The sequence below is a fragment of the Lolium rigidum genome, chromosome 3 (genome assembly GCF_022539505.1).
Source record: "Lolium rigidum isolate FL_2022 chromosome 3, APGP_CSIRO_Lrig_0.1, whole genome shotgun sequence".
NCBI classification, from domain to species: domain Eukaryota; kingdom Viridiplantae; phylum Streptophyta; class Magnoliopsida; order Poales; family Poaceae; genus Lolium; species Lolium rigidum.
In genome coordinates this window covers 102,384,645-102,410,498 of record NC_061510.1, presented here as the reverse complement: position 1 = coordinate 102,410,498, position 25,854 = coordinate 102,384,645, and the positions used below count along the sequence as shown (strand labels likewise).

The following is a 25,854-nucleotide window of genomic DNA, read 5'->3' as shown; positions in this document are numbered from 1 at the left end:
TCCTTCCCGTTAATTGCACCGTCGCTACGTAGGAGGCGGTTGAAAGTCCGAGCCGCTGACGCTTCAGGCCCGCGCCTCTTCACCTCTCATTTCGTTGTGTCCGGCGTGCCCGAAACATCCCCTGTGTAGCGGAGACGGGCTCGGGGCCAGACAAAAAGGGTCTTTGAGACGCGCGGTTGGGAACGATTTTTTATCGGCGCACTCTAAATACCTTTGGGGAACGATTTAGGGACGGGACTTAGTTTCGTTGGGCCTGGCAAGGTGTCCTTCACTTCACAGGCTGGTGCGATCTCTATGAGGTCAGTGTCGGCTGTTCAGTAGCGGTAGACGACTTGTACTGAACATTGCTAAATCTGTGCATTTGGACAGAACGTAGAGCTCTAGCTGAGGATAAGAGCATCTCCAGTCGTGTCCCCCAAAGCGTCCCCAAAGGGATTTGGGGCGCGCCGAACAAAAAAAGCGTTCCAGCCGCGTCCCTCAAAGCCCATTTTTGTCAGGCGCGGCCCGATACGGTGTCCGGCGCCCCGAGCCCGTCCCCGTCCCACAGGGGACGCTCCAGGGACGCCGGACACAACGAAAAGCGAGGCGAACCGACGCGGGCCCGACCCGTCGGCCGGCACGGAAGGCTAAAACCCCGTCGCCTACCTTTGGTCAAGCGACGTTAATGGAGTCCCCGTTTTCCCGGGCGACGCAGGGACGCGTCTCGCCGTGCATGGCCGCGTGGCCGTCCGCGCCGAAGTTATTGTGTGCAACCACCCGCCGCCGCCGCTGTTTTAAGACGCCTGCAGTTCTCGCCGCTCATAATCCTTCTCGCCGCCGCCGCCTCCCCTCCCGCATCTTCTCCTCGCCGCTCAAAAAAATGTCGAGCTCGTCCTCCCGCAAGATCGCCGCGGCGACCGGCTCGGCCGCGGCAGCCTCACCGTGGCGGAGGCGTGGGCGCCGTGCCGCGCCAAGTATCCGGCCCCGCCGGACATGCGGGCCGCCAAGCGGCGGCGGCTGGAAGATGGCCGTGAACGGCATTGGCGTTCCGCCGTCGCCGAAGCCGCGCACGGACCAATGGAGGGACGCCATCAAGGCCCGTCGGGCTCAACTCACCGCCGCGGAGCGGTTGGATCCTACATGGGCGGTCAACGACAACGACGCATGGTGGACGACGTACTTCCAGGCGAAGTACGACGTCGAGATGCACAGCACCGACAACCTCGTCGGCGGCCCCAACAGCTGGAACAGGGAAGGCCGCGCCCGTTCGGGGCGTTCCGGGCGCACCCTCGAGAACGTCATCCGCGGCATCCGCAACGGCGCTCCAAGGCCGGAGATGCCGCTCGCCGCCGCCGCCGTCTCCTCAATGGCAGCCGAGGAGGACGACGTACTCGTCCTCCTTGCACTCTTCTTCCTCGGGACCGGCGCGGTCGACGCCGTCCTCGTCGTACCGGTCGGCGCCCTACACCGTCCCCAAACGGGAGGTCAAGGAGGAGCCGGCGACGCCCGTCAACACGAGGCGTGGCGGCAGCGGAAGCGGCAGCGGGCGGCAGCAAGGGAGGCGCGGCGGTGCCCTCCTCATCCCGAAGCCGGAGGTGAAGGAGGAGCCGGAGGAAGCGTCGAAGGCGGCGCTGCTGGCGGAGTACGAGCGGCAGCAGCGGCTCATCGCCAGCAGCGACGACCCCGAGGACCGCCCGTGGCTGCGGGGCGGCATTCTTGGCGTCCATGGACGACAAGGACGCCCGGAGGGCGACTCGGACGCGGCGATCGCCATGTCCATCCGCGACTCCGGCAAGCCGCTGGTGGACCTCTCCGACGACGGCGAGGCAGGACCAAGCGGCTTGGTGAAGGACGAGCCCGTCGACGAGCCCGTCGACGAGCCCGTCGACGAGCGCGTCAAGCAGGAGGTCGTCACCGACGACATGTACAACTTCCAGCAGTACTACGACGCCTCCGGCCGCCGCAAGTGGTTCTAGATTAGGTTTAGTAAGTTAGTCAAATTTGAGAACTAAGGCATAGCCTAGTGATTGGACATGCAGTGGCACTCCCACCCGGCCAGGGTTCGAATCCTGGTCCAGGATGAATTCTGGTTGCCTCACCCTCTTCTTAAATACATAACCATTGGCTCACCCAATGAGAATCATTTTTTTTTAAGTTAGTCAAATTTCGTTCGACCCTATGTAAGTTTGGACGAATCTAATCGAATCTAGCTAAGTTTAAAATTTGCGAAATTTTGTTTGGGGGACGCGACTGGGGAGCGACGTCCCCCAAACGCGGCACGAACGAAACACGTCCCCCAAACGCTCAATCCGGCGCGGTTTGGGAAAACGGTTTGGGGAACGCGGCTGGAGATGTTCTAAACATGTCGTAGCTTCTTCTCTCTAGAGCACATAGGTTTGTAACGTAATCGCTCACCAGTCACGAGCCAACAGCGAGCGATCACCATAGATTTCTCAACCACAGACAAGATTGCTCCACCGACAAGTTCAACAAGAAACCGATACAGTGCCTTGCCTCGAACAACCGCACTGAAAGCTACTCGCGTCCTGGAAGTCTCCGTCGACGAACACCAAACCTCTCTCGCATTTTGCCTCTAATTAGCCATGATACCTGGGCGAAGTACCACGTATTCATGACCTCCCTGAGAACGCTGTCCCCTTCTTATCTCACCAGTTGGCAACCTGGTTTCAAGCGCAGAGCCCACACGGAGTAATACAGAGGAGAGCAGTGTGTGGCGCATGTGGCCTACAGCTACATCGAACACACTGGCATCGGCACAGCCGCACAGGTGTCTCGCCAAAAAACCTAGAAAATATATTTAAAAACACCATATTGTTGGGCAACTATAAAAAAAGTCATGGTATAGAATCACAGAGTTTGCCAGAAAACGCTTTTGACTTGTGGGACCGGCTGTAAGTGATGACGTGGCATAAAATTTCAGTCAAAAATAGAAATGGGGTCCACTAGTAGACGCAGGACCCGCCCTATCCCCCCTCTTCCCAATCTTCGCACTTATCTCCTGATTCAGTCACCTTGGCGCATCTTATCCCCTCCCATCTATTGCTTAATTTGGACCCCCCAAGTACCGGCCCTTACCTTCATCGGAGCGCGAAGAACGCGACCGACATCCAAAGCGTGTTGCTTCCGGCATCTCCGTCCTCCCCATTGCTCGGCCCTACAACATGTTTGTTCGCTCTGCCTCATCCCATAGCTTCTTCCAGCCGAAGGAATCGACACGGGAGGCCTTCTACCATTGTCACAGGGTGACGATGGAATACAGAACCGGGTGGGCTCATGGAACCGAATCGGACCGCCAACTGGGTGTCCCGTGACACATTAGTCGCAACCAGTTGGTGGGCTTACAAGTAGAGGGAGTTGGCCGACTAGGAGGCCTAGTTGGACGACATGGAGATCAACGTGAAGCGTAAGCTGAAAACTAGCGGTGACGTATTCGACCCACATCCTAACCTACTCGGCACATATCCTTTAAACCCTAGTCGATTCATCTATATAAAACTTGGCTAGAGGTCTCAAACCTAAGAATGATTACACTCATACACGCCTTACTAGTTACCACCACCTAAGCAATACAACCAAGCATCTTTACCTCCACCAAAGAGGGGTTGAACCTGGGTACATCATTGTGCCAATATCGTCCTAGGAGTTCCAATGTCACCATCAGTTTCTCCCCTATCGAAGATACCTCGTGTAGCATTTGTCTTCACAAAACACAAACACGAAGTTTATCTTCCTCCAGTCCGGTTTGTGCTGAGTCGATCTGCTCTGCCGCTCGGTTCTGGTCATCCTCTCGTACCTTCCTAGTAACCCCATGGTGCTCTTGAATCCTCTAGTGTCTTCCCTGAGTTGTTGTGTGTCGTAGAGCCACCACGCCACATTCGCCTACACTGTTGGTCGTCGTTGTCGTTAATAGCAATGCCTCGGGCCTCCTCCTTGCTCTTTGACATTGCCATCGATATTTAGGTGAGCGCCCAATCGTGTTGACCCTCTTCCTTGTCTTCCTCTCGCTTTCACTCATGTTCCTGGCTAGCGCAGTGGTGAGCCGCCGCTAGAGGCCCTTGTCGCCGTATTTCATGGCTTGAAGTTCTGTTTGTGAGCAGAAAAAAGTGGCTATTAGCAGCCATATCTACCCTCCCGTTACCGTCACGACACGTCAGCTTGACAGTGGGCCTGAGCGGATAGGAAAACCGTTAACACGCCTAATCAAAGATACTTCATCCGTTCCACTAAAAGTGTCTTAACTTTATCAGAATTTGGATGTATCTACCTATTAAATGGTGTCTTGATACATTTTGGTGGGACGGAGGGAGTATTAGCGTTTTTTTGAAGCTGTGACTCTATACCGGTGGTTTTTTGCGAAAAAAAAACATATGATTTGGTCTTTTGATATAGTTGTCTGAAATGTGTTTTTTTTTTTGCATTTTTCTCGAAAAAAACACACCAAAAGGGGATGATGATGAGTATCACTGTTAGGATTAGCCACGCAAGCAGATTGGCAGGAGATGCAGTTGACAGTTGGTGTGTTGCTCACTTTCCTTGGGATCGATTGCCGTTTGGTTGTTCCCGTGCTCAGAGCAAAGAGCCAGAGCGCTGCTGCACCAAGGCTCAAAGTTTACACGGCTTAAACCGCACGGGATAGAAAAGTAGAAACTGCCCGCCAATTAGTGGGCATGGAGTCATTTATCGTTCTCCTCTTCCTATTTCTTGCGACAGCGGAGCCGGCGAGCTACGGCATTGGCGACGGCGGCAGAGAAGGGAAGTCTGGTGGAGCGGTTCTCCTTCCGCTCAGGGTGCAGGAAGTGGCGCCTCCGCCGCGAGCGCCGGCGAACAGGCTGCGGTTCCGCCACAATGTGAGCCTGACGGTGCCGGTGGCCGTCGGCACGCCGCCGCAGAACGTGACCATGGTGCTCGACACCGGCAGCGAGCTCTCGTGGCTGCTCTGCAACGGCAGCATCCTGTCGCCGCCGCCTGTGCCGTTCAACGCGTCGGCTTCTTTGACGTACGGCGCCGTCCCCTGCTCGTCACCGGCGTGCATGTGGCAGGGACGAGACCTGCCCGTCCACCCGTTCTGCGACACGCCGCCGTCCAACGCTTGCCGCGTCTCGATTTCCTACGCCGACGCCTCCTCTGCCGACGGACTCCTGGCTGCCGACACCTTCCTCCTCGGCGGCGCAGGTGCCCCGCCTGTACCCGCCCTCTTCGGCTGCATCACCTCCTACTCCTCCAGCACCGGCACCAACAACAACGCCAGTGATCCCTCGGAGGCGGCCACCGGCCTCCTCGGCATGAACCGGGGCAGCCTCTCCTTCGTGACGCAGACGAGCACCCGCCGCTTCGCCTACTGCATCGCCGCCGGCGAAGGCCCAGGCATCCTCATTCTAGGCGGCGACGGCGGCGGCGCTGCCCCGGCGCTGAACTACACGCCGCTGATCGAGATCTCCCAGCCGCTGCCGTACTTCGACCGGGTGGCCTACACCGTGCAGCTGGAGGGCATCCGCGTGGGGCGCGCCCTGCTCCCCATCCCCAAGTCCGTGCTGACGCCGGACCACACGGGGGCCGGGCAGACCATGGTGGACTCTGGGACGCAGTTCACCTTCCTCCTGGGCGACGCCTACTCGGCGCTCAAGGGCGAGTTCCTGAACCAGACGCGGCCGCTGCTAGCCCCGCTCGGCGAGCCGGAGTTCGTGTTCCAAGGCGCGTTCGACACGTGCTTCCGCGGCATGGAGGCCCGGGTGGCGGCGGCGAGCCGGCTCCTCCCGGAGGTGGCCCTGGTGCTCCGCGGCGCCGAGGTGGCCGTGACCGGGGAGAAGCTCCTGTACAGGGTGCCCGGCGAGCGGCGGGGCGATGAGACGGTCTGGTGCCTGACCTTCGGGAGCTCGGACATGGCGGGCATGTCGGCGTACGTGATCGGGCACCACCACCAGCAGGACGTGTGGGTGGAGTATGACCTGGAGAACGGCCGCGTCGGCTTCGCGCCCGTGCGCTGCGACCTCGCCACCCAGCGCCTCGGCGTCCGACTATAATCGTCTAATCGCATTGCTCCGTGCTCGCAATGAATGTATATCTGTATCTGTATGTATAGGTGTATAGTGAAGCAGGAGCAGGGCGCGAATCGTTAGCAGAGGGCATGTATTAGAGATGGTCCCTCTCCGATCACCTGCTGCTATTGTAAACTACCGAACTGGTTATCCTTTTTTTTTTTTTTTTTTGCTATTGTAAACTACCGAACTGGTTATCTGTTCATCGCTAAGTTAGTCATATGCCTTCATAGTTCATATGTACTTCCACTTTGGGAGTGATGTTTTGGAACATGGGAGCATATGCTCCCTATATTTTGAAATGCATCTTACACATATTTTAAGTTTAAAAAAAATTGAAACAAAAAATTCGCACGTACATCTTCATGTGCTACGCGCTTACAAAGTATATCTTAACTTTGAACAGATAGTACTAAAATGGATCTAGATATGGAAAATACCCAGATTTTGACACAGTTGAAACATCTTTTTATAGATGGAGGGAAGTACTACAAACTAATGACGAAAGTAATAACAGTCTAGATTTTGATCCTAGACTTCTCATGTGGTCGCTCGAATCCCCGCGGTCATTTTCGGGTGTGTCTATCGACTAGAATTTAACTATTTTTTAATTAGGTAATGTTGTTAAATTTTAGTTAGAATTTGTTTTTGCACTCGTGACTAGCATGGATTACGTGCCAAGCTAACAGTTTGAATTTTTCTCTCTCATATAGTGTTACTAGAAAAATCTTTGTTGCAACTCATGCTAGCACAAATCACGATGCAATCTTATGGTCTAGAAGTCTATTGAGAATTTAGCTAATTCTATGGACTAATATTTAGTGTATAAATGCATTTAAATTTAAATAAATCCAAGATATCCTTTTTCGGATGAGAAAATATCAAGTTTTCTTGAAGATCTTAAGTAGTGAGGATGATTTATCACTTTCACAATAAATATAGAATGATCCTCAAATAAATGTATGGTAAACTTCCAAAATATTTGAACTAACTTTTGAAGATATATGATTAGGCATCCATAGAAATTGAGGATAACTTCCAAAAATGTAAATAACATACACCAAATTTAGGATCAACTTATTAAAATTTACAGATCAACTTTTCAAAAATATATGATTAAGCATCCATAAAAAATGAGGATAATTTTCTCCATATACTTTCAACACAATCTATGTAAATACTCGTCACTCACTTCCAAAATGGCAAGTACTCCTACTATAGTTAAGGCTATGCAAAATCGAACCAAAAACTCTGACTACAACTGAGTTTTTATTTTTCTGGTTTTTGGTTAAGGTTATGGTCTTGTTAGCGAGACTCCTAACTAATCCCCGCTACATCACGATAGGAGGGCCATGGCATACAAGGCCGTGATGTAGGAGTGACCCATTACCTTCTAGGTGGAATTGCACTTGTTTCGTTAGAATTAGAGGGATAAGGAAATATGACGTGGTCACTGCTCAGCCGTAGTAGGAGACTCTGGCACTTCTTTTTACGAAGAACAAACAAAAGTACCCCCTTCATTCACTAATATAAGATGTTTTATACTTTTGTAGATTCATCTCTTTTAGTATGTATCTAGTTTATTATTAGTGTGTAGATTCACTCATTATGAGGTGTATCTAGTTCGCTTTGAAATATCTAAAACGTCTTATGTTTATGAACAGAGGGAGTAGATCTAATATACAAGAGTGAAGATACAATCTACACGATGCAAGTAAAGATAGAGAGAGAGAGAGAGAGATCTATGTATCCCCATATATCGCTAAGCAGAAGCGTTTACAACGTGATCGGTGAATATTTCCTCCTTGCGATCCAATCCGATCAACGCCGCAACGAACGAGGACTCTGAAATATGCCCACATACGACTTGATGGCGTCACCTCCTTCTTGATACAACAATGCGGGAAGTTAGGTAGATGAGATTGGAACCAACAACACGATGGTATGGTGGCGGTGGTGATATTCTCTAGGGCTTCGCCAAGCCGGAGCAACGGTGGAGAAGGATGTCCTGCATCCCATTCGAGACTCCGTACAATCTCCGGTCTTCACCATTATCTATTTCTCATTACTACCCTAGTGACATCGAACCTTAAGCGTGTGACCCTACGGATTCGAGAATAAACGGACATGGTCGAGACTCATGTACGATCAATAGCAGGATCATGGATATCTATATTGACTCCCACATATTTAAGGAAGATCATTTATCGGTTGAACCATGACATCAAGGATTCAATCAATCTCATATTTCATTATGTTTGTCTCGCGATATTTTATTTTCACGATATTCGATCGTCGGTATCATCATCCCTAGTTGATAGCAAGTACTCTCTATCCGTACCATAACACAACATTCTTTGTGACCAACTCATTAGTCACTTGTTTGCAAGCTATGTTGAATGTATGTTACCTGACGGACCCTGAGTATATCTCTCTGTCATGCAGATAGACAAATACCATTCTTGATATATACCACCCAACAAGTACTCTCTAAGATAGCCAAAAACGCATTTACAATCATCCAATTACGAAGTGACTGTTGATGCCCTCAACGTATTCTTCTCGTACTAGTGGAGTAGCATAATCTCACGATCTAAGGATTGAAATATTCGACATTGAAAAGCTATAGTAATTTAAACATTGTTATGATCTAATTGCTTCGCTTAGTTAGGCCTTGTCCATCATATCATTCTCCTAATGACATGATCATATTTTTAATCGATTACACATGTCTATGGTTAGAAAACTCCAACCATCATTAACCAACGAATTAATCTAGTACTAGTAGAGGCTCACTAGGAACGCGGTGTTGTTTACAAACCACATAAGTATTAATTTTCCGCTTAATACAATTATAGCATGGAGAATGAACACTTATCATGAACAATGAAATATGATAATAATTTAGTATTATTGCCTCTAAAGCATATCTCTAACACATCCAAACTAGCAAAGATGCAGGAGGCAATTTCTTCACCATTGAGACCTTTTCCTGTAGTAGCCATCGCATCAACTAGGGTTTTAATGCCACCAAAATAGGCTGCACCCGTCATGTCCTCCTTGCGAGTTTGCGTCACCTATGAAGTTGAACAACACGAGCCCTGGATTGTGACGAAAAGATCACCGTCACAGCTTTCCAGCAGCTTCCTGAGCTCGTCAGCATGACAACTTGTGTGAGCACCTCCCACCATGTCATGTTCGTAGAAGGTAACTGAGGACAAATTGATCATGTGCGATCCACAAGGCATACTCCAGATTGAGTATCTTCACCTCAACCCTGTCTTTGTCTTTGGTGATGATATCTTTTGCCGGTCTCACCATTGTCCATCAAGGTAGTCGATAAGTTATGTTCCTCTAATCACCGACAAGACTTGGTCCTAGCAAATCAAGAAATTTCATCGAGGCAACTTCTCGAAGACAGATTCACCTAAGGATCAATTGAGGAATACAACACGTATACAACTCATATATACAACTCATATACAGATACATTTAACAAAGAGGACACATGCACGCGCGCCTTTCCCGTTCGGGAATGAGCCGCGACCCGATGTAGGATATATGCCATCTGTATATGTTGTCTTTTTTACACGCATGACTAGATGGTTTTGAGCGATCATAAAAACTGAAGCGTGTTTGCACTAGTTGGAAACTTGGAACACCTCACAACACTTCGTTTAGAATTTTCTGCGTGACTGTTCAGTTCATCTTCGTGCCTATAAATGAGAGGTCGCTCCTCTTCAGAGAGACACAATACAAACGCCACAACCTATGTGATTGCCTCTTGGTTCTAGAGCTTTGCACCACCGCTCAAGCCTTCCTCATCCTACCTTGCAGCGTGCACCACTGGTTGGGAGAGTAGGCATCCGAAACCAAGTCTCTATGGTCCCGTACGGGAGAGCGGCAACAAGGTTCTGTGGAGCGCTTTTGCGCGAATACTTTCCCAACGATGACTTCTTTCCCGACATAAACAACCTCTCCATCATGGTTGCCGCCGACTTCTTTCCCGACATCAATAACCTCTTCGATGACATGGGAGACAACACCGAAAACAGGAATGGTTCCTATTGGAGATCCAGATACGGTTTCTTGTTCTAGCAACATGTTTAGACTTGCTATTTATGTGCTATCTACACCATTACATGACTAGGTCGATGTGTACGTTTTAGTCATGTTTTATATACCGTTTTTGTTCAATAAGTCATGCAAAAAATGCTCATTTTCCAACATTAACAATTTGTGTGTTTTCTATGGTGTCAAATGCTGTTTGATCCAACTTTCGTAATCACATGGTATTCAAGGGTACACACCACTTATATCTCATACTTCATATGTTCAAGCGTTTTGAAAATCATGTAAATTAAAATCTCAAAAGCCCCCGATGGAATGGCTATTTCCTCCAACCGAAAAAATCTGTGGCACGATTATTAATTCTCCTTACATCTAGATATAATTGACGCGGAAGCTAGCTAGCGGAGGATGTATGCATGTGGGCGCGTCAATTAAAGAAGTCCAGAGGTAGGTCAGGGCGTCCATGTGCAGTTTTGTAGCTTATCTAGGGCAAACTAAAACCAGAGTAACAAGATCATAATAAGATGGACGGTCTGGATGGAGCCACGGACCTTGCACCGCACAACGCACACGATCTGAAACCGCCAAAAGAAAAAAAATGCCTTTCTCGCTCTCCATCTCTTCTCCTCTCCTGCTCCCCCTTCCCCCATTCCAAGCCGCTACCTTGGCGTCCGCGCGAGCAAAACGCCGGCTCGGGAGGCCGCTCGTCTCCGATTAGGTGCGCGCCCTCCTCGAAATCACGCTCCATTCCTCGAATCCGCCCCCGTTTCCCCCGGGAACCCTGAAATCGCGTGCCGTCGCAGCGGAGCTTCCGGAAGCTTCAGGATTATCCGGGCGTTTTCCGCGCCTGGGCCGCTGGGATTCCGGAATTTACAGTTTCGGTTGGGGCGTCGCTGTCCGCCGCTTGTTCGATTTGCATCCTCGGTGCGCTCGTCGGCTTCAGTGACGTTGCTGCGTGGGCCGGCCGAAGTATTTGTTGGCAGGAAGGCGCCGCTTTGAAGGGACACATCTTACACCTGGCGGTAGTGGCGGTGGTGCTGGACGGTGGACGCCATGAGCTTTGTGTTCCGGGGCAGCAGGGCTGACATCGAGGCCGGTGGCTCCCCGGGGTTCGCCCCGGAGCGCCGTGCCATGGTGAGTTCCTCTCCTCTTCATCCCCACCTGCATTTCTGCTGAAATGATTCTTTCGGCATTTCAACCTAGAGTAGATTTGGTGCCCTAGATATCTGATGGTTCCATCCACGTGTGTGCTTGCGTGTAGCGGATTCATGCCGGAGGCCGGCCGGTGAACAGCAATTCCTTAGCTTTTCTTGTAACAGGTACTGTGGGTCTGTCATTTGTACTACTGGTATTGCTAAGTTGTTAATAATTTGTGATTTTAATTATATATATATGGTTGATTATGTATTATTGGGCAGTTCTTGTTCTATTCATGGTACTAAGCTCGCACCAGATGTCTCCGAATTTTATGGTAAGTTGTTCATGCACAACGTAACGATGTATGTGTTCTTATGCTTACGAAGCTTGATGGGCGATTTCATAACTTTTGTCGGATTGCTCGGAACTGTCCGTTCTTGTAGCTTTGGCTGGTGTTGGGTGTGTTCCTATTGGCCACCAGTCTTAGGATGCTGGCCACGTGCCAGCAGCTCCAAGCGCAGGCACAAGCACATGCTGCAGCCGCCAACGGCTTCCTTGGACGCACTGAGTTGCGGGTTCATGTCCCGCCAAGCATAGCCGTTGCTACGAGAGGCCGGTTGCAAAGTCTTAGACTTCAGCTTGCTCTGCTTGACCGCGAGTTTGATGATTTAGGTACATTGTACACTTATACTTTCTGTTGCTCTAACTGGTGTTTATATTGTTTCGTGCAAACATATCACCACTCTTGGATCTTCTGCTTGCAGATTATGATGCTCTTAGAGCTCTAGATGCCGACAATAGTCCACATGCTCATTCTATGAGTGAAGAAGAAATAAATACTCTTCCTGTTTTCAAATACAAATTTCAGGCGCAGCAGGCAAGCACCGCTGCCCGAAAAAGGCAAGATGAGTTATCCTTTTTGGGTGCATTATAGCCAAAAAAAACTGATTATAAGTGCCTTCTTTCTTCAATTTGTAACCCGGCCAATTATAGCACAGTAGGAGACAGAGTTCCTCAGGGCAATAAGTAACCAACAATATATATCTTCCTGCTTCTACAGAGTGTAACTGACTGTTTAATATTTTTGATGCAGTAGTGATGGACCATCTGTACCACTGGTTTCCTCTCCTGGATCTGGCAAGGAGGTAATGAATAAATGTGTTTCTTTGATCATATTCCTTCTATAAAGCTGCTATATATCTATCTCCATTTTGGTATCACTAGACAACTAGCAATGTAGCTTGAGCTTGACTACATGTTCTATGGATTTCATTATAATCAACTGTGGTAGTAACAATCACACTGTTATGTGTAGGAATATAGGATTATGCTATATTGAGATATATGGAAGTTATTTAAATAGGAAAGAGATAATTTAGAGTTAAGATATCGGATCTGTATCCTTTAGACTATTACTTAGGGGTCAAGTAAGTCCTCCTCTATAAGGGACATCAGATGTACCAATTGGGAATCAATGAAGAAGAATATTGCCATTTACTTTTATCCACTTTTCAGTAATTACGGTTTAGTTTCTTACAATTTTGGTATCAGAGCCATCTACGATGGCGGGCAAAGAAACCAAAATAGAGGTTGTGGAGCAGATGAAGATCATCGTGAAGCAGTTTGAGAACCTCAAGCGCTAACGAGAGAAGGACCAGGTGTTCCTCGCCGGGCTGGTGCAGTGCTCAACAGCGCTCAAGCAACGGCTGCCAGCCCTGTCCCCCCACCAGTTTCCATGGATGCAGCAGTCACCCATGACGCCACCTCCACGTCCCTCACCAACAGCGCCTCTAGTGCCCCCTTCTCCAGCGGGGGAATTGCCGCCGCCGCCGGAACTCTGCCCGCTGGGCAGATTGGCCACCTCCATCACTACCCCCTCTCTTTCCTGCCTTCCGCGAACAACCAACTGTCGTCAACTTTTTTTTTTCCACATTCAGCCATCTTCTTACTTGCCACAGCTGCCCCCTAACATCAATCTAAGCCACTTCGCACCCCCACCTTACAGCTCAAATCTCACCCCAAATCCCTCCCCAATACTGCCCCCCCACCCCCCACCTACCAGCAGCTGGTGCAGCTAACCCCCTCGACAGAAGGGCTGCAGCTTGAAGCAGTGGAGGTAAAGAAACTACAAGGAGGTGCGGAAGTAGTGCCACATCCTCCAGCAGCAGTGTCAGAATTAGTCAAGAAATATCATGTTTTGTCACACCCACAAAGGGAGGAAGCTGTCTTCAGCACATATCAGAACACAGGGAGCTGGTGTTACACTTCATCAATGAGGGGTTACCTTGGGCGGCAACCGTGGCCACCGCTGCTTCTCAAGGGGCTGGTAGTTGTTATGTGTAGGAATATAGAATTATACTATATTGAGATATATGAAAGTTATTTAAATAGGAAAGAGATAATTTAGAGTTAAGAGATCAGATCTATCCTTTAGATTATTACTTAGGGGTCAAGTAAGTCCTCCTACATAAGGGACATCATATGTACCAATTGGAATCATTGAAGAAGAATATTGTCGTTTACTTTTATCTATTAGGGTTAGTTTCTTACACAGACAGCTCTCTCTTTTTCTATTAAGCATGTATCCTAGCACTACCACCTTGGTGGGCAGCACTTCCTGTTTTAATTATTACATATTTTTGCATTTTCTGTGCAGAAAAAGCAAGATGCAGATGGAACCAGCATAACGCCAGAGGACGAGTTGACCTGCAGTATTTGCTTAGAGGAAGTTGTTGTGGGTGATCTATTGAGAAGCCTGCCATGCTTGCATCAGGTAATTATCATGTGATCATCTTACAGTTGTTTTCTTCATTTTGACAGCAGGACTTAAAATTTCTGTCGTGGAGGACATACTAACCGTAGTACTATTTGACAGTGGCAGATTAACTTAGTTGAGTAGTTGACATAATGCCGGTGAAGCAACGATTACAGTGAAGCAACTAATATGAACTCATTCCTTATACAGAGATACAAATAAATATTAATACTTACGATGTTACACACTTCTACTTTGTTGGACACTTCCTTTTGTACACGATGCTGCACCACTCTGAATTGCTGATATTGTTACATCCTGCTAAATAGCCAATTGCCACATTATTTATAACTGTTGCACCGATTTACCTTATTTCCAAAGCTCTTTCATACCAGAAACGTTATGGACATGTTCGGTGAATCTAATAAGTAAGGACCAATAACCATTGTGACTGCTTCATTCCGCTCCTCCAATGCCTTTGATGGAGGGTCGATGATGCACTCTGCTGCCTGCGTATTTGTACCGTGTGTACATGATTGACTCTACAAGATTGACCTGATCTACATTTTGCTCGCAGTTTCATGTGAACTGCATCGACCCGTGGTTGCGCCAACAAGGAACATGCCCGGTCTGCAAGCGCCAGGTGAGCGACGGGTGGCAGGCCGCTGGCGAAGTTGAAGTGGACGCCTCTTACATGGTGTAACCTAGCATGAGCTTCAGGCCTTAACCTGATAGTACTAGTAACAGAAAAAAAAAACCAATGGAATTGGGGACTAATAGGTGTCTAGTCGTGTCGAGAGCTCCTGTATACATGAGATGTTCCCAGCTCCTTCCTCTGCGATGTTTATGCATCCAAAGGCTACTGATATTTTCTGGTTGAGTTTAATTGCTCTGGTCGATGAGCTAGCAGCCTATCTCTGCTGTCAGAGCGTCAGATGATACTTTGCTCTTGGACTTGGTCCATGAGCTACTGATTTGCTCCAATGCTGAGGATTGTCATCTGTCATCGAGTTTCAGCTGATGTTTTCGCTGGTGGGGAGATCCATGCTGTTGGAGGCTTGGAGCCTTTGGATCTGCGATGGGCCGTCGTATTCCGTCGGGAGGCGAGCGGATGGGCTTCCCGTGCGCGTCACGTGGACACCAGGATCTTCTGTGATTGGAACCTCGAGCTCAATGTTCAAAAAAAAAAGAACCTCGAGCTCGAGCTGTTCTTGTAGACTGATGAAAAGAACGCACTTGCATCCACAAGCCACAGCGGTTTCTTCATGCAGAAAATCTCGGCCGTACAGAGCCGATAGTAATCCGTGGGCCCCTGGTGACATTGCGGCCTACTCCCTCCACTCTCCATATCTTAATCAGAGAACACTGAAGAAGCTACAGCTGCCTCTCTCCCTCTCTCTCCCTCCCTTCGCTGTCTCAAATGGATCGCGGCGGAGCAGGTTACGGGATGCCCGGGAAGGAGGAGCAGCAGGCGGCGGGTTCCACCAACCAGAAGACCGAAAGCTTCGAAGGCTGGTGAGTGAGGCATCCTCTTCTCATCCTCTATGTACAGCCGTTATGGCGTTAGCTCGTTCTGCTACTTTGCCTGCCATGAGTTCTTCATCCGTTGAGGTAGCTCTGCTTTTTTACCTTCTGCTTTGGTGATCAAGCGACAGCTGGAGGTAGGGTTGTTCGATCAGTGCGGCCAAGCTGAGATCTCTCTGGGGAAATGGGGAATCTTTGCTACAGTAGCTGCCTATAACCCGTAGTCTTGCAGCAAGGCCTAAGCCCTAATGCCAAATTCAAGTCCAAAGCGAAGTGTTCTGCGTGCCTCTTGCTGTGTTGTTGACTTCCTAGTTTGTGTTTAAGCTCACAATTGAGTGGATCGGGGAAGTGCGGCTGATGTTCGGGAAGAACGGCTGTGTGGGGTTTGTGACGCCGGTAGCTGCAGCAAGGTTAGGCAAAATTTGTATTGCGGTGGATATCAGAAGACAGCACTAATAAGGTGGAGTGAAGGCAGGGGGCACCAAAAGGAAGCTGTTAGCTTTCTCCATTGAACGGCTAGCAGATAAGGTTTTCCATTTTGGGTGTTTGTTAGTTTCTCCATTCCTTTCGTTTTGCTTCTCTGGGAAGGGATGGCAGTTGACACTTTGTAGTATCTAGTAGTACTTCATAACTTTATTATTGAATCGTTCTGTTCATATAGTTAGGCCTATGCTAGGTGCCTAGGTTTATGATACGCAAGGTGACACTGCAGAAAGTCAAATTGGAAACCGCCATGAATCTTTCATGGTCTGGATGAGATGTTGCCACATTGGTATGGTTCGGTGCGACTATGCAAGCAGTGTGATGTCCGAGGTGCGGTCCTAAGATTCTTGAGAAATATCCTCCCAAATGTTAACCAAATTATCCCGCGTGGATCAGATGTTGATCGATCAATGATCATATATTGGTAAGAAAATCATGTAACCAGACAAAGAAGATGTGAGACTTTGAGGTGCATGAACATGATGCAAGCAACAACCTGAAGATTATACTGGAACAAATAGGATAGATATGGATTGGTATGCATGTGAAATTGCAAGTTGTGGTTTCAATGCCTCCCATTTAGATTTTGTATATCTCAGACATATGCGAGGGTCTTAACGCTTCAAGACAGGAGCAAAACATGAACAACAAATTTGGCCAATAACGATAACCTTCTTTGCTGTGATGCTTCCACCTGATGGGCGTTTTACTTGGCTAATATGTATTCCATTTTGATTTGTAAAATTCTGTTTATTTGTGATTTATTGTAAGCCTTGTTCATTTTAAGCTCAGTTTGCGGTTGCTGAACTATGATGTGCTTAACTTATTTTATAATCTGATGCTAAAAAGTAGCTGTGAAAACATAAAAGTTTTTGCTAGTGTAAAGGTAAAATAGGCAAAACGGTGGTTGAAAAGGCTGGATTATCATAATCCACCGTAGTTCCAGAACACAACCTTATCTTAATCAGAATTCTTGGACATGTTTGCAAAGTGGAGCATTCCTAGAAACTGAAATTATAATGTGGTGGCCAAACAAAATGAGAAAATCATTGCTCAAGTGTGAAAACACTGTAGTGAAGCTTGTGTGTTACCTGGACCTCCACCTCACGCTCTAAAGTTTACATTTATCCTGTTAAAATGTTTTCCAGTTTCTGCTTCATGGGAATATTTTTATAAATATGTAAATGAATTAACTACCATAATGATGACTCGGGATTGTTTTTCTTGAAAGTTGTGAAAATACTCTTCCTCTGGCAAAATAGAGAATATTTTTTGTTGCCCAGCTGATTGGTTAATGCTTACTACTATGTGCAAATAAAGTTCAGGTTTGTAATAACATCTCATGCTATATTGCTATTTTTTAGTTCCAGTTCCAGTAGCGTGAAGAAGATTTACCCTATTGACAGTCCAATTAAGAAACGGAAGCCACAGTATGATCTTAATGATACAAGGCTGTCATCGCTGAAATACAAGTTCCAGGACCGTTTAGCTTGGCAGGAGAATGAGACTGCAAGAACAGAAAGCTTAGGAGGCGATGGCATTTTCATCGACAAGAATTGTGACACCGACATGGTCAATGGTGTTAAGGAATTGGACTCTTGTGAGAATACACAAAGCCTTCTAGGTGGGTGCATCGAAGTCGACTCCATAAATGGAATCGAAAGCCAATCTATGAGAAAACGGGCGTCTGCATCCAGCAGCTCAAGCAACAACATTTCATCTGACGCCTACAGTTCTTTCAATAGCTGTGGCACCAAAAAGACTGACAGCTGGGTGAGGCCACGCCTGGAGCATGATCACCCGGGTTTGATGCTGCAACCATACGATGATGACATTGAGAGGATGTATGATGTGATGAATGAGCTAGCAAATGGCGATGGTTCTGTAGATCATATCATGAATGAGAAGCTTTACTCGAACGGCGTCGATGATTTCATGATTTTGCCAGCAGGCAAGACTGGATGCCATGGTAAGTACTTACGCAGTCACGCAATTCTCGTACTTACGATTGAACCTGTCTGCTACCTATACACTAACACATTGCTTGCCGCAACAAATTTCAGGTGAGAAGAAGAAGCTAACCATCGATCAAGAATTCGAGCAGTACTTTTCAAAGCTCATGCTTTAGTACTTTTCAAAGAAGCTCTGCATCCTAACCTGTCTTGAACTAGCAAATGCAAGTCGAACAACTATCGGGGAATTAATTCTGTATTTTGAACTTAAAATCTTGTCTTCTGCAATGTATATATGTTAACATTTTGAGACCCTACCTTAAGTGGCCATCAAGTATTGGCATCTGATGTGCGATGTGTGTAGATCTGTGCATAAAGGTACATCTGGAATTCTGAATGGCGTGTTACGTTCATCTGTTGCCTGTTTGTGTTTTGAAAGGATTTGTAACGCCATATACTCGAACGGTCATACAGAGGCACATTGTACTGTACTTTTTTTTCTTAAGAGATGGTTGTCCAGTGTCCTATTGCTAGAATTTTAGTTCATGCTAAACTTGTCCTGTTGGACTTCGTGTAGACCTATAAATAGATACGAGCTAATAGAGTATGGAACACGCTATATTGCAAGCTTATGAACAAACTTTCTTGGATTTGTAAAATGATTCTCAAACTATTCGCAGATAAAAAAAAATTATGTTTGTGCTGGGGATGCAAGCATGATGAAAATGAATCACATCTGCACGCAAAGAAAAGAGAGGAATACTTATAATATGCAACATTCCCAAAAGAAAGGCCCAAAAGAAATCAGCTGCGAAATTTTGAATATATATGTGAGAAAGGTGCAAAGCATATATATTTTCATAAAAAGGCGAAGTTTGTACGGCGGTTTTAACTTTTAACAGACTACTGTAAACATATCGCATTGTTTGTCCTTGGCTGAAGTCCGGGTCCTAGTTGCCGATTTTTTTTTCCAACAGGGGTCTCTCACAAGTCACAAAGTCACAACCTACGTTAAGCCCCAGGCTAAGCCCTGGCTGCTAGTTTTGTCGAGTTTGATTGGGTTTCCGCTAGTTTGTCTCCCCGCCGCCGCCGCCGCCGCCGCCGCCACAGCTTCTCGGCGCCGCCCCGATTTCTCCTCCCCGCCCCACTCCTCGTCTCCGCCAAATCCGTGCCCCCTCAGTTCCGACGCCGCGCATCTCCACCGCCGTAGTCCACCTCCTCCACAGCCGCGCCCGCCGCCCCCCTCCCTTCCTTCTCTTTTCCACCCTATCCCAGCAGAGCCCGAGCGCAGCTGCCAAACCCCCTTGCCGCCGCCGTTTCTCGCCGAACCTCGTCTTCCTCGCTGCGCGTTACTAGTTTTGTCGGGTTCCTGTATTAGGTTTTGATTTGGAGACATGGCGGAAGTGGAGGATAAGCTCAAGGACTACGAGATCAAGAAGGAGGGCGAGGCTGAGATCCTCATGCTCAAGAGTAACGCCGTCTTCTTCAATCCCGTGCAGGTATCTCAAAGTTCATATCTTTTCTGTGCTTTTCTGTTACACGCTCTGGATTAGGGATTAAATCTGCACCCTTTAAGTTGTTAACCTGTGGGGCGTAGGCTGTAGTGATTGTATGTATTGTTGCAGTCACGGCTGGCTTCTAGTTGATCGGCGTGTAGCAGTTTCAGACCTGTGAATTACTTTTAGCTTAAGGATCCCAAATAGGGTGATGTGTGGCGATTAATGTGTGTTTCGTGTTTGGTTCGGTAGGCAATTGATCTTGTTGGAATACGGTGGTGGTTTCGTGGTAGCTAAAGTACTTTTTTCTTATTCTCATTTATGTTAGCGTTCCGCAGTAGAACTGTTTTAATCGCCAGAGGAAGATGCCAAAGCCCCTAACAGCCAATCTTCTTTGTCTATGTGGTATTATGGTACTGGTTAAAACTATTGGATTGATCTGTAAAGGTCTCAAATGGCAAGACTTGTCTTGGTTCTGTAAAACAAAATTTAGAAAAGTGTTTCAAGGGTAAGCCCTTAGCTTTTGCCATAGAGAAGCGGGCTTTTCTTTTATAAAGAGAGACATGGTTATGGAATGTTTTTGTGAAATTATAACTATCTATTAATAGTTAATATTATGAGGTCAAATCTTGGTCATGTTGGCCCATATCTCGAGCTATGGTGTCCAACATGTACCAACCCAACGTTTCAGAACGACAATTTACTGGAATCGATTGGTTCTGGCAAGCGGCAAGGCAAATGTTATATAGATGCCTGGTTAACGTCTGTTTTTTTCTAAAGCTAAAGGGAAACCACGTACCATAAACTTAGTGATAACCCCACAGTTAACTATCATGTGTATATATCTGAAGTTTAAGTTTACTGCTTTGATTAGGTACACAACAGAGATATGTCCATTGCTGTTTTAAGGACATTTGTTTCCAAGCGAAAGGAAGAGCATGAAGCACTGCTGAATAAAAAGAATAAGTCGCATAAAAAAGGCAACCAGATTGAAACATCTGTTGTAAATGGAGATGCTGCGTTAACTAGCGAGCATGACAAAATGGACGTTGTCAATGAAAAGGAGCCAAATCAGGCTACAAATGAAATAGAAGATGCTTCAAAAGAAGCAAAGACACCTTCCTGGAAAGTAACCAGAGAGCTTAAGCCACCAGTTGTTCTTGAGGTGAGACATCTCTTACAGATGAAAGATGTAGAATCTATTTCTGTGTGAAGTTTTGATTATTAAAGACATTCATCAATTATTTATTACCATGTTAGCACTACCTGATATCGAATTTGCACCGACAAAAAATGCAGGCTTTAGCTGCTTCTGGGTTGAGGTCTCTTCGATATGCTCGCGAAGTCGATGGATTAGAAAAGGTAGTTGCTCTGGACAATGATAAAGGTAATGCACAAGTTTTTCAATTTTTTTCAAGCTAATGTTACAAATACCGCTGTGCTTGCATTGAATATGTGGATTTCTTTCTTCAGCCTCTGTTGAAGCTTGCAAGAGGAATATAAAGTTCAACGGGTCTGCTGCTATTAATAAGGTGGAAGCACACTTGGCTGATGCTCGAGTTTACATGCTCACACATCCAAAAGAATTTGATGTGGTAAGGCTTCTAAATACTTTAAATTTGAATTTGTTACGGCAGTACAGGACGGTTGCTTATTCTACACTCTATCTGCTAATTTATGATAACTCTGGGAGATTCTCAGGCAACTTAGGTTGTGGATTGTTTCCTTCTTCGCCTGTTTGTTTATTTATTTATTTTATGTGCATACTCAAGCAGTCTATTGAATATTGACCAAATTCAACTTTCTTGAATGTTTATTAGGTTGATCTTGACCCTTACGGGTCACCATCTGTATTCCTCGACTCAGCTGTTCAGGCCGTTGCTGATGGTGGGCTGTTGATGTGCACAGCCACTGATTTGGCAGTTCTGTGTGGAACTAATGGAGAAGTTTGCTACTCCAAGTATGAGCAGTACTTAGTAAAAAAGTTTCAACTACACAGTACATGTTTTGTTGTTCTGTAAGTTGTAACAATCAATTCTGTTGTGTAGGTATGGTTCCTACCCAGTTAAAGGCAAGTATTGCCACGAAATGGCTTTGAGAATCCTCCTTGCGAGTATTGAGGTACACAAGTCCAAAGCCAATTCCAGAGTTATTTCACTCTGAACTTTCGTTATGCTTAACCATGATTAAGGATGAGCTATCATATAAAATATATGTTATCCAATTGAACAATTCGCAAATTTCAATGTAGATTCAGTCACAAGTTTTTCCTGAAGGACCCATAAATTTAACTCTAGTCCCCATGTTTCATCCTTTGCTATATTAATTCTTGACGTGCTTACTATTTTCTCTTTACATCAGAGCCATGCAAATCGGTACAAGAGGTATATTGTGCCTGTTCTCTCTGTGTTCATGGACTTTTATGTCCGTGTATTTGTTCGAGTATTCACGTGAGTTCCTTTTACCTCCATTTAGTTTTCCCTTTCTATTTAAATACTCTATTCTTTTCATTATTTGGTTGTACCTGGTAATGTTTCTAATTAAGCATTACATATGGGTTTTGCTGCAGTTCTGCGAGTGAAATAAAGAATACGCCCCTTAAACTTTCTTATGTATATCAATGTGCTGGTTGTGATTCTTTCCATCTTCAGTCCCTCGGGAGGACTGTTACAAAGGTATGTTTTGCACACCTTTAACCCCTTCAGTATAATTTCCCTCAATTCAACGCGGCAATCTGAAGCTTCTTTCTTCCTCGCTCTTTCTGTATGAACTGAAGAATAACAGCGTGAAGTATGCACCTGGTATTGGACCAGTTGTTCCTCAAGAGTGCAGTGACTGTGGAAAGAAATTTAATGTGGGTGGACCAATATGGTCCGCTCCTATTCATGATCAAGATTGGGTACTTTCCACGCTGACGGATGTTAGGCCAATGAAGGACAGATATCCTGCATACAACAAAATTACTTCAGTTCTAACTACTGTATCAGAGGTATTGCTGTAGCTATTATCTTTCTTTTCCCAAGTTGTTATTGGTGCATATGTGATTATGCAAAGACGGCCTGCCAATTCTTAGTGTTATTGTGTGAACAGATTGATGGTACTCTTGAGAATATTAAACCATTAGACCATAGTATACAACTTTCAAGAATTATATTAAGGACTGATGCTTGAATGAGATATTAGGCCCCCTTCTTTTGGGCTTCTAGAGTGGCTTATAGGTTCCCCACCGGAGAAGCCTAAAAGAAGTGTCTTTCTAGACTATTTCATGCTACTAAACTGGCATACAAAAAACATCTTCATTTATCTATGTCACATAACCTACCTAAGGGCAATATAGACACACACATCATGACTGAAAACCTCATAAGCCCAAAAGAAGGGGGCCAGTAGTTTTTAGGAGTTTCTCCCCACCACAGCTTATCCCCACCGATTTCTTTAAGCTTGCTTCTCCATAAGCATAAACCCAAAAGAAGCGGGCCTTAATCATGGCCCATGGTAAAGATGGAGCCACAGAATGCAGTAGGCACTATAGGTGTACTGTACTAAGCACCCACATCCACACGAGAATAAAATCAGTGGCAAAAATATGTACATATTGTAACCCGATTTTATATGGGTTTTGCAACAAGAAAAATTACTTATGTTTGAGCACAGTTTGCCAAACATGTTTTCATGAAAAATGATTTAATAAGTTTCTTTCCTTAATAGACAACACAACATTTCAATATCTTTTTGTTGGTTTCATTAAGTTTTCAGGAAAAAAAGAAGTAAATTTCACATGAATTTTGTAAATACTTGAGCATTTTAAAAAAAAGTTAACGTTCACCATGGTTTTAAAGGCGGCCAGGCGTCCCAAGGACCTGGGGGGGCGCCTCAACGCCTAGGCGCTCAAGGCGTGTTGCAAGGCGACGCCTTTGAGGCTGCCTTGCTGGAAACAAAGCAGCAGCTAGGTAGGATGAGGAGGCTGAAGTGCTGCACCAGGTCGAGGAGAAGCCGTATCTTATTTCCCCTCTGGAGAGGGCTGCGCCAGGGGGAGGAGGAGCCAGAAGCTTGGCCGGAGTTGGGGAGGCCGGCAGATGGCGGAGCAGGAGCGAATCTGGCCGGAGCTGGGGAGGTCGCGTGAGAGGAGCTCCCTCCTCTCTCTTCTCTCCCAATCGGTTCACCTGGTCTGTTCCCCTCTCTCTCTTCCCTCTATTTCCCCTATCCCTGGCCCCCAATTCCACTCCCAGCCCGCCAATTTGGGTTTTCCCTCCCGCCAGCGCAGTGTTTCCCGCGCAAGGACAGAGGCATCCAGAAGCGATGCAAGGCAGTGATTTCACGCTTAGGTGACGACTTGGGACGCTTCTGCGATGCCTTTGGACGCCTTACGCTCAAGTCAAAGGCGACGACGACGCCTTCCAGTCTCGGACCGCTCGGACGCTTAAGCGTCGCTTAGGCGACGCCTTTAAAACCATGACGTCACACATATTTTGTGTACGTTTCGTACATGTTTTCCTATCAAGTATGTTTATGGCCATTTAATTAAAAATTGAACCACTATAAACTTCATTGTAACTTGTATGCAAAGCTTGATGAAATCATCAAACCTTAGTGAAACCTGATATATGAAAAGTAAATAAATAAAAAATAGTTTCATATATGTTTCATTTGAGTTTTAACAAATGAAAATATCAAATTTCAAAATACATTCAACATTGATCTTGTTTGATGAGCTCGTAGAGACAGACGATGGTGAAAACAGAAAGCGAATCAGACACCTGGTTCAAAATGGTCTTTTCTTATTTTTTTTTAAAAAACTGCGTATGGATTAAATGATGGGAAACAGAGGAAGTGGACTGCAGTTTGATTTTAATAGCGCAAAAATAACTGAATGATTGAATCTGGATCGGTAATTGAAAATCGAAATGTGCCGTCCAGTGAACTGACTACTCCAGCTACAAATAACTGAACATTTCCTGGCTGGTCCTTCCCCTTTTGCTTGATAAAAGGGTGAAGGATGTAAATCGAAGCCTTGGTTGTAGCAAAGGTTTGGGATGATTTTGCAGCAATTCAGGCTATTTAGCTGAGCATTTGATTGTTGCGTCCCGTTCGTAGTTGCAGAGAAATTATATACAATTGATGAATTATAAGGTTCACTCTTTTAACTGCATCCATGTCTTTTGCTGTGCAGGAATTGCATGACTTTCCATTGTTTTTTAGTCTCCACAGCATATCTGGTACTGTCAAGTGCACATCTCCATCTGCAGTCATGTTCCGGTCAGCAGTTATAAATGCAGGATATCAGATCTCAAGCAGTCACGTTAATCCTCTTGGGCTGAAGTCTGATGCCCCTTGGGAAGTTATTTGGGACATCATGCGCTGCTGGGTAAATATTGATTATTACTGCTTTTGATCATAACTTTCATTCAGTTTAGCCTTTGAACTTTTATTAACCTTACAACGTCTTGGAAACATAGGTGAAAAATCATCCTATCAAGGAACAACCGCATGACACTCCAGGCACGGCGATCCTTTCAAAATCGCCACAGATAGAGGTATCCCATCTGTTGAGATTACAATGCCCCCTGTACATCATTGCATGTGTACAGAATTGTATTTTCACTCTTCAATTCGTGTTTTTCGTAGGCAAATTTCTCTAGAGCAGTTGCGGCCCTCAGCAAGGCTCAGACGAAGAAGGTGAAGCGGTTCCTTCCAAACCCAGAAAGCCACTGGGGCCCGAAGGTCAGGGCAGGTCGGACAATTACTAGCAAGCATATCTCTCTGTTAGGCGCAGAGGCTATCAATGGGGCTATTGGTCACCAGGAGGCCAATGGAGCGGTGACCACCGATAAGCCAGCTTCAGATACTGGAGGGACTGTTGTTACAGATGAAGTGAATGAACCTTCAACCAAACGCCAAAAAACCAGCGATGGTGAACAGCCTACCGAACCTTGATTGACACGGTCATCTTAACATTTGTTCTTTTGGCTCTGGTTGTTTGTTGCTTGTGAGCTCACAGACTTGATATCAACTGCGGTGACATGATTTTTGGCAAATGAATTTTGATCCGAACTATTTCACTAGAGATTTTAATATATTTTCCTGTATGTGTATGATTTGCCAATTGTTGTTATTAAGTAGGTCTGACGAATACAGCTATACAAAAGGAAGGCTATGGCCTCTCGGAAAAAAGGTTATGCTGTTGTATCCAACTGAAATGCAGCATGTTGCTGTGTCATGCCAATCAAAAAAGCATACGAAGGAAATATTTCTGAAAGTCAAGTGGGTATTTGCTTTTGTAAATGTGATCACTGCTTGACCATGCTTTATTGTGGAATGCAGCATGCTGCTGTGGCATGTCAATAAAAAAAGCATACGAAGGAAATAATTCTGGAAGTCAAGGGGGTATTTGCTTCTGTAAA

At 46.3% G+C, this 25,854-nt stretch overlaps 4 protein-coding genes across 6 annotated transcripts; all 4 read left to right on the top strand.

Annotated features, from left to right (window-relative positions):
• The first annotated feature begins 3,384 nt into the window (after positions 1-3,384).
• On the top strand, positions 3,385-6,115 carry LOC124695270 (aspartic proteinase PCS1-like). The gene is made up of 2 exons (XM_047228131.1): positions 3,385-3,403; positions 4,645-6,115. Exons 1-2 carry the CDS (start codon positions 3,385-3,387, stop codon positions 6,018-6,020), a joined length of 1,395 nt encoding a protein of 464 aa, XP_047084087.1. The 3' UTR covers positions 6,021-6,115.
• Positions 6,116-10,863: 4,748 nt separating this feature from the next.
• On the top strand, positions 10,864-14,884 carry LOC124697895 (E3 ubiquitin-protein ligase SDIR1-like). Its single transcript, XM_047230423.1, has 8 exons — positions 10,864-11,240; positions 11,368-11,425; positions 11,525-11,577; positions 11,687-11,915; positions 12,008-12,143; positions 12,340-12,388; positions 13,900-14,016; positions 14,576-14,884. The coding sequence occupies exons 1-8, from the start codon at positions 11,160-11,162 to the stop codon at positions 14,699-14,701; spliced, it is 849 nt and encodes a 282-aa protein (XP_047086379.1). The 5' UTR covers positions 10,864-11,159; the 3' UTR covers positions 14,702-14,884.
• A 491-nt stretch (positions 14,885-15,375) lies between these two features.
• On the top strand, positions 15,376-18,229 carry LOC124702064. Of its 3 annotated transcripts, none has more exons than XM_047234163.1 (3): positions 15,376-15,513; positions 17,412-17,974; positions 18,069-18,229. In XM_047234163.1, the coding sequence occupies exons 1-3, from the start codon at positions 15,419-15,421 to the stop codon at positions 18,131-18,133; spliced, it is 723 nt and encodes a 240-aa protein (XP_047090119.1). In that variant the 5' UTR covers positions 15,376-15,418; the 3' UTR covers positions 18,134-18,229. The 3 variants fall into 3 exon arrangements, with proteins under 3 accessions (XP_047090119.1, XP_047090118.1, XP_047090117.1); XM_047234162.1 differs by having other exon boundaries at positions 17,376-17,974; XM_047234161.1 differs by having other exon boundaries at positions 17,370-17,974.
• A 1,014-nt stretch (positions 18,230-19,243) lies between these two features.
• LOC124702063 (probable tRNA (guanine(26)-N(2))-dimethyltransferase 1) lies at positions 19,244-25,507 on the top strand. Its single transcript, XM_047234160.1, has 12 exons — positions 19,244-19,456; positions 20,328-20,618; positions 20,753-20,840; positions 20,927-21,048; positions 21,274-21,413; positions 21,502-21,574; positions 21,815-21,903; positions 22,023-22,128; positions 22,230-22,442; positions 24,624-24,818; positions 24,910-24,987; positions 25,079-25,507. The coding sequence occupies exons 1-12, from the start codon at positions 19,352-19,354 to the stop codon at positions 25,385-25,387; spliced, it is 1,809 nt and encodes a 602-aa protein (XP_047090116.1). The 5' UTR covers positions 19,244-19,351; the 3' UTR covers positions 25,388-25,507.
• Positions 25,508-25,854: the final 347 nt, after the last annotated feature.

Coding starts and splice junctions, on each gene's coding strand:
- LOC124702063 (XM_047234160.1), top strand. CDS start 19,352: ATGGCGGAAGTGGAGGATAAGCTCAAGGACTACGAGATCAAGAAGGAG. Junction 21,049..21,273: donor ATCCAAAAGAATTTGATGTG/GTAAGGCTTCTA, acceptor AATGTTTATTAG/GTTGATCTTGACCCTTACGG. Junction 22,443..24,623: donor TTCTAACTACTGTATCAGAG/GTATTGCTGTAG, acceptor TTTGCTGTGCAG/GAATTGCATGACTTTCCATT.
- LOC124697895 (XM_047230423.1), top strand. CDS start 11,160: ATGAGCTTTGTGTTCCGGGGCAGCAGGGCTGACATCGAGGCCGGTGGC. Junction 11,578..11,686: donor AGATGTCTCCGAATTTTATG/GTAAGTTGTTCA, acceptor CCGTTCTTGTAG/CTTTGGCTGGTGTTGGGTGT. Junction 12,144..12,339: donor AGCACCGCTGCCCGAAAAAG/GCAAGATGAGTT, acceptor TTGATGCAGTAG/TGATGGACCATCTGTACCAC.
- LOC124702064 (XM_047234161.1), top strand. CDS start 15,419: ATGGATCGCGGCGGAGCAGGTTACGGGATGCCCGGGAAGGAGGAGCAG. Junction 15,514..17,369: donor ACCGAAAGCTTCGAAGGCTG/GTGAGTGAGGCA, acceptor GCTATTTTTTAG/TTCCAGTTCCAGTAGCGTGA. Junction 17,975..18,068: donor AGGCAAGACTGGATGCCATG/GTAAGTACTTAC, acceptor AACAAATTTCAG/GTGAGAAGAAGAAGCTAACC.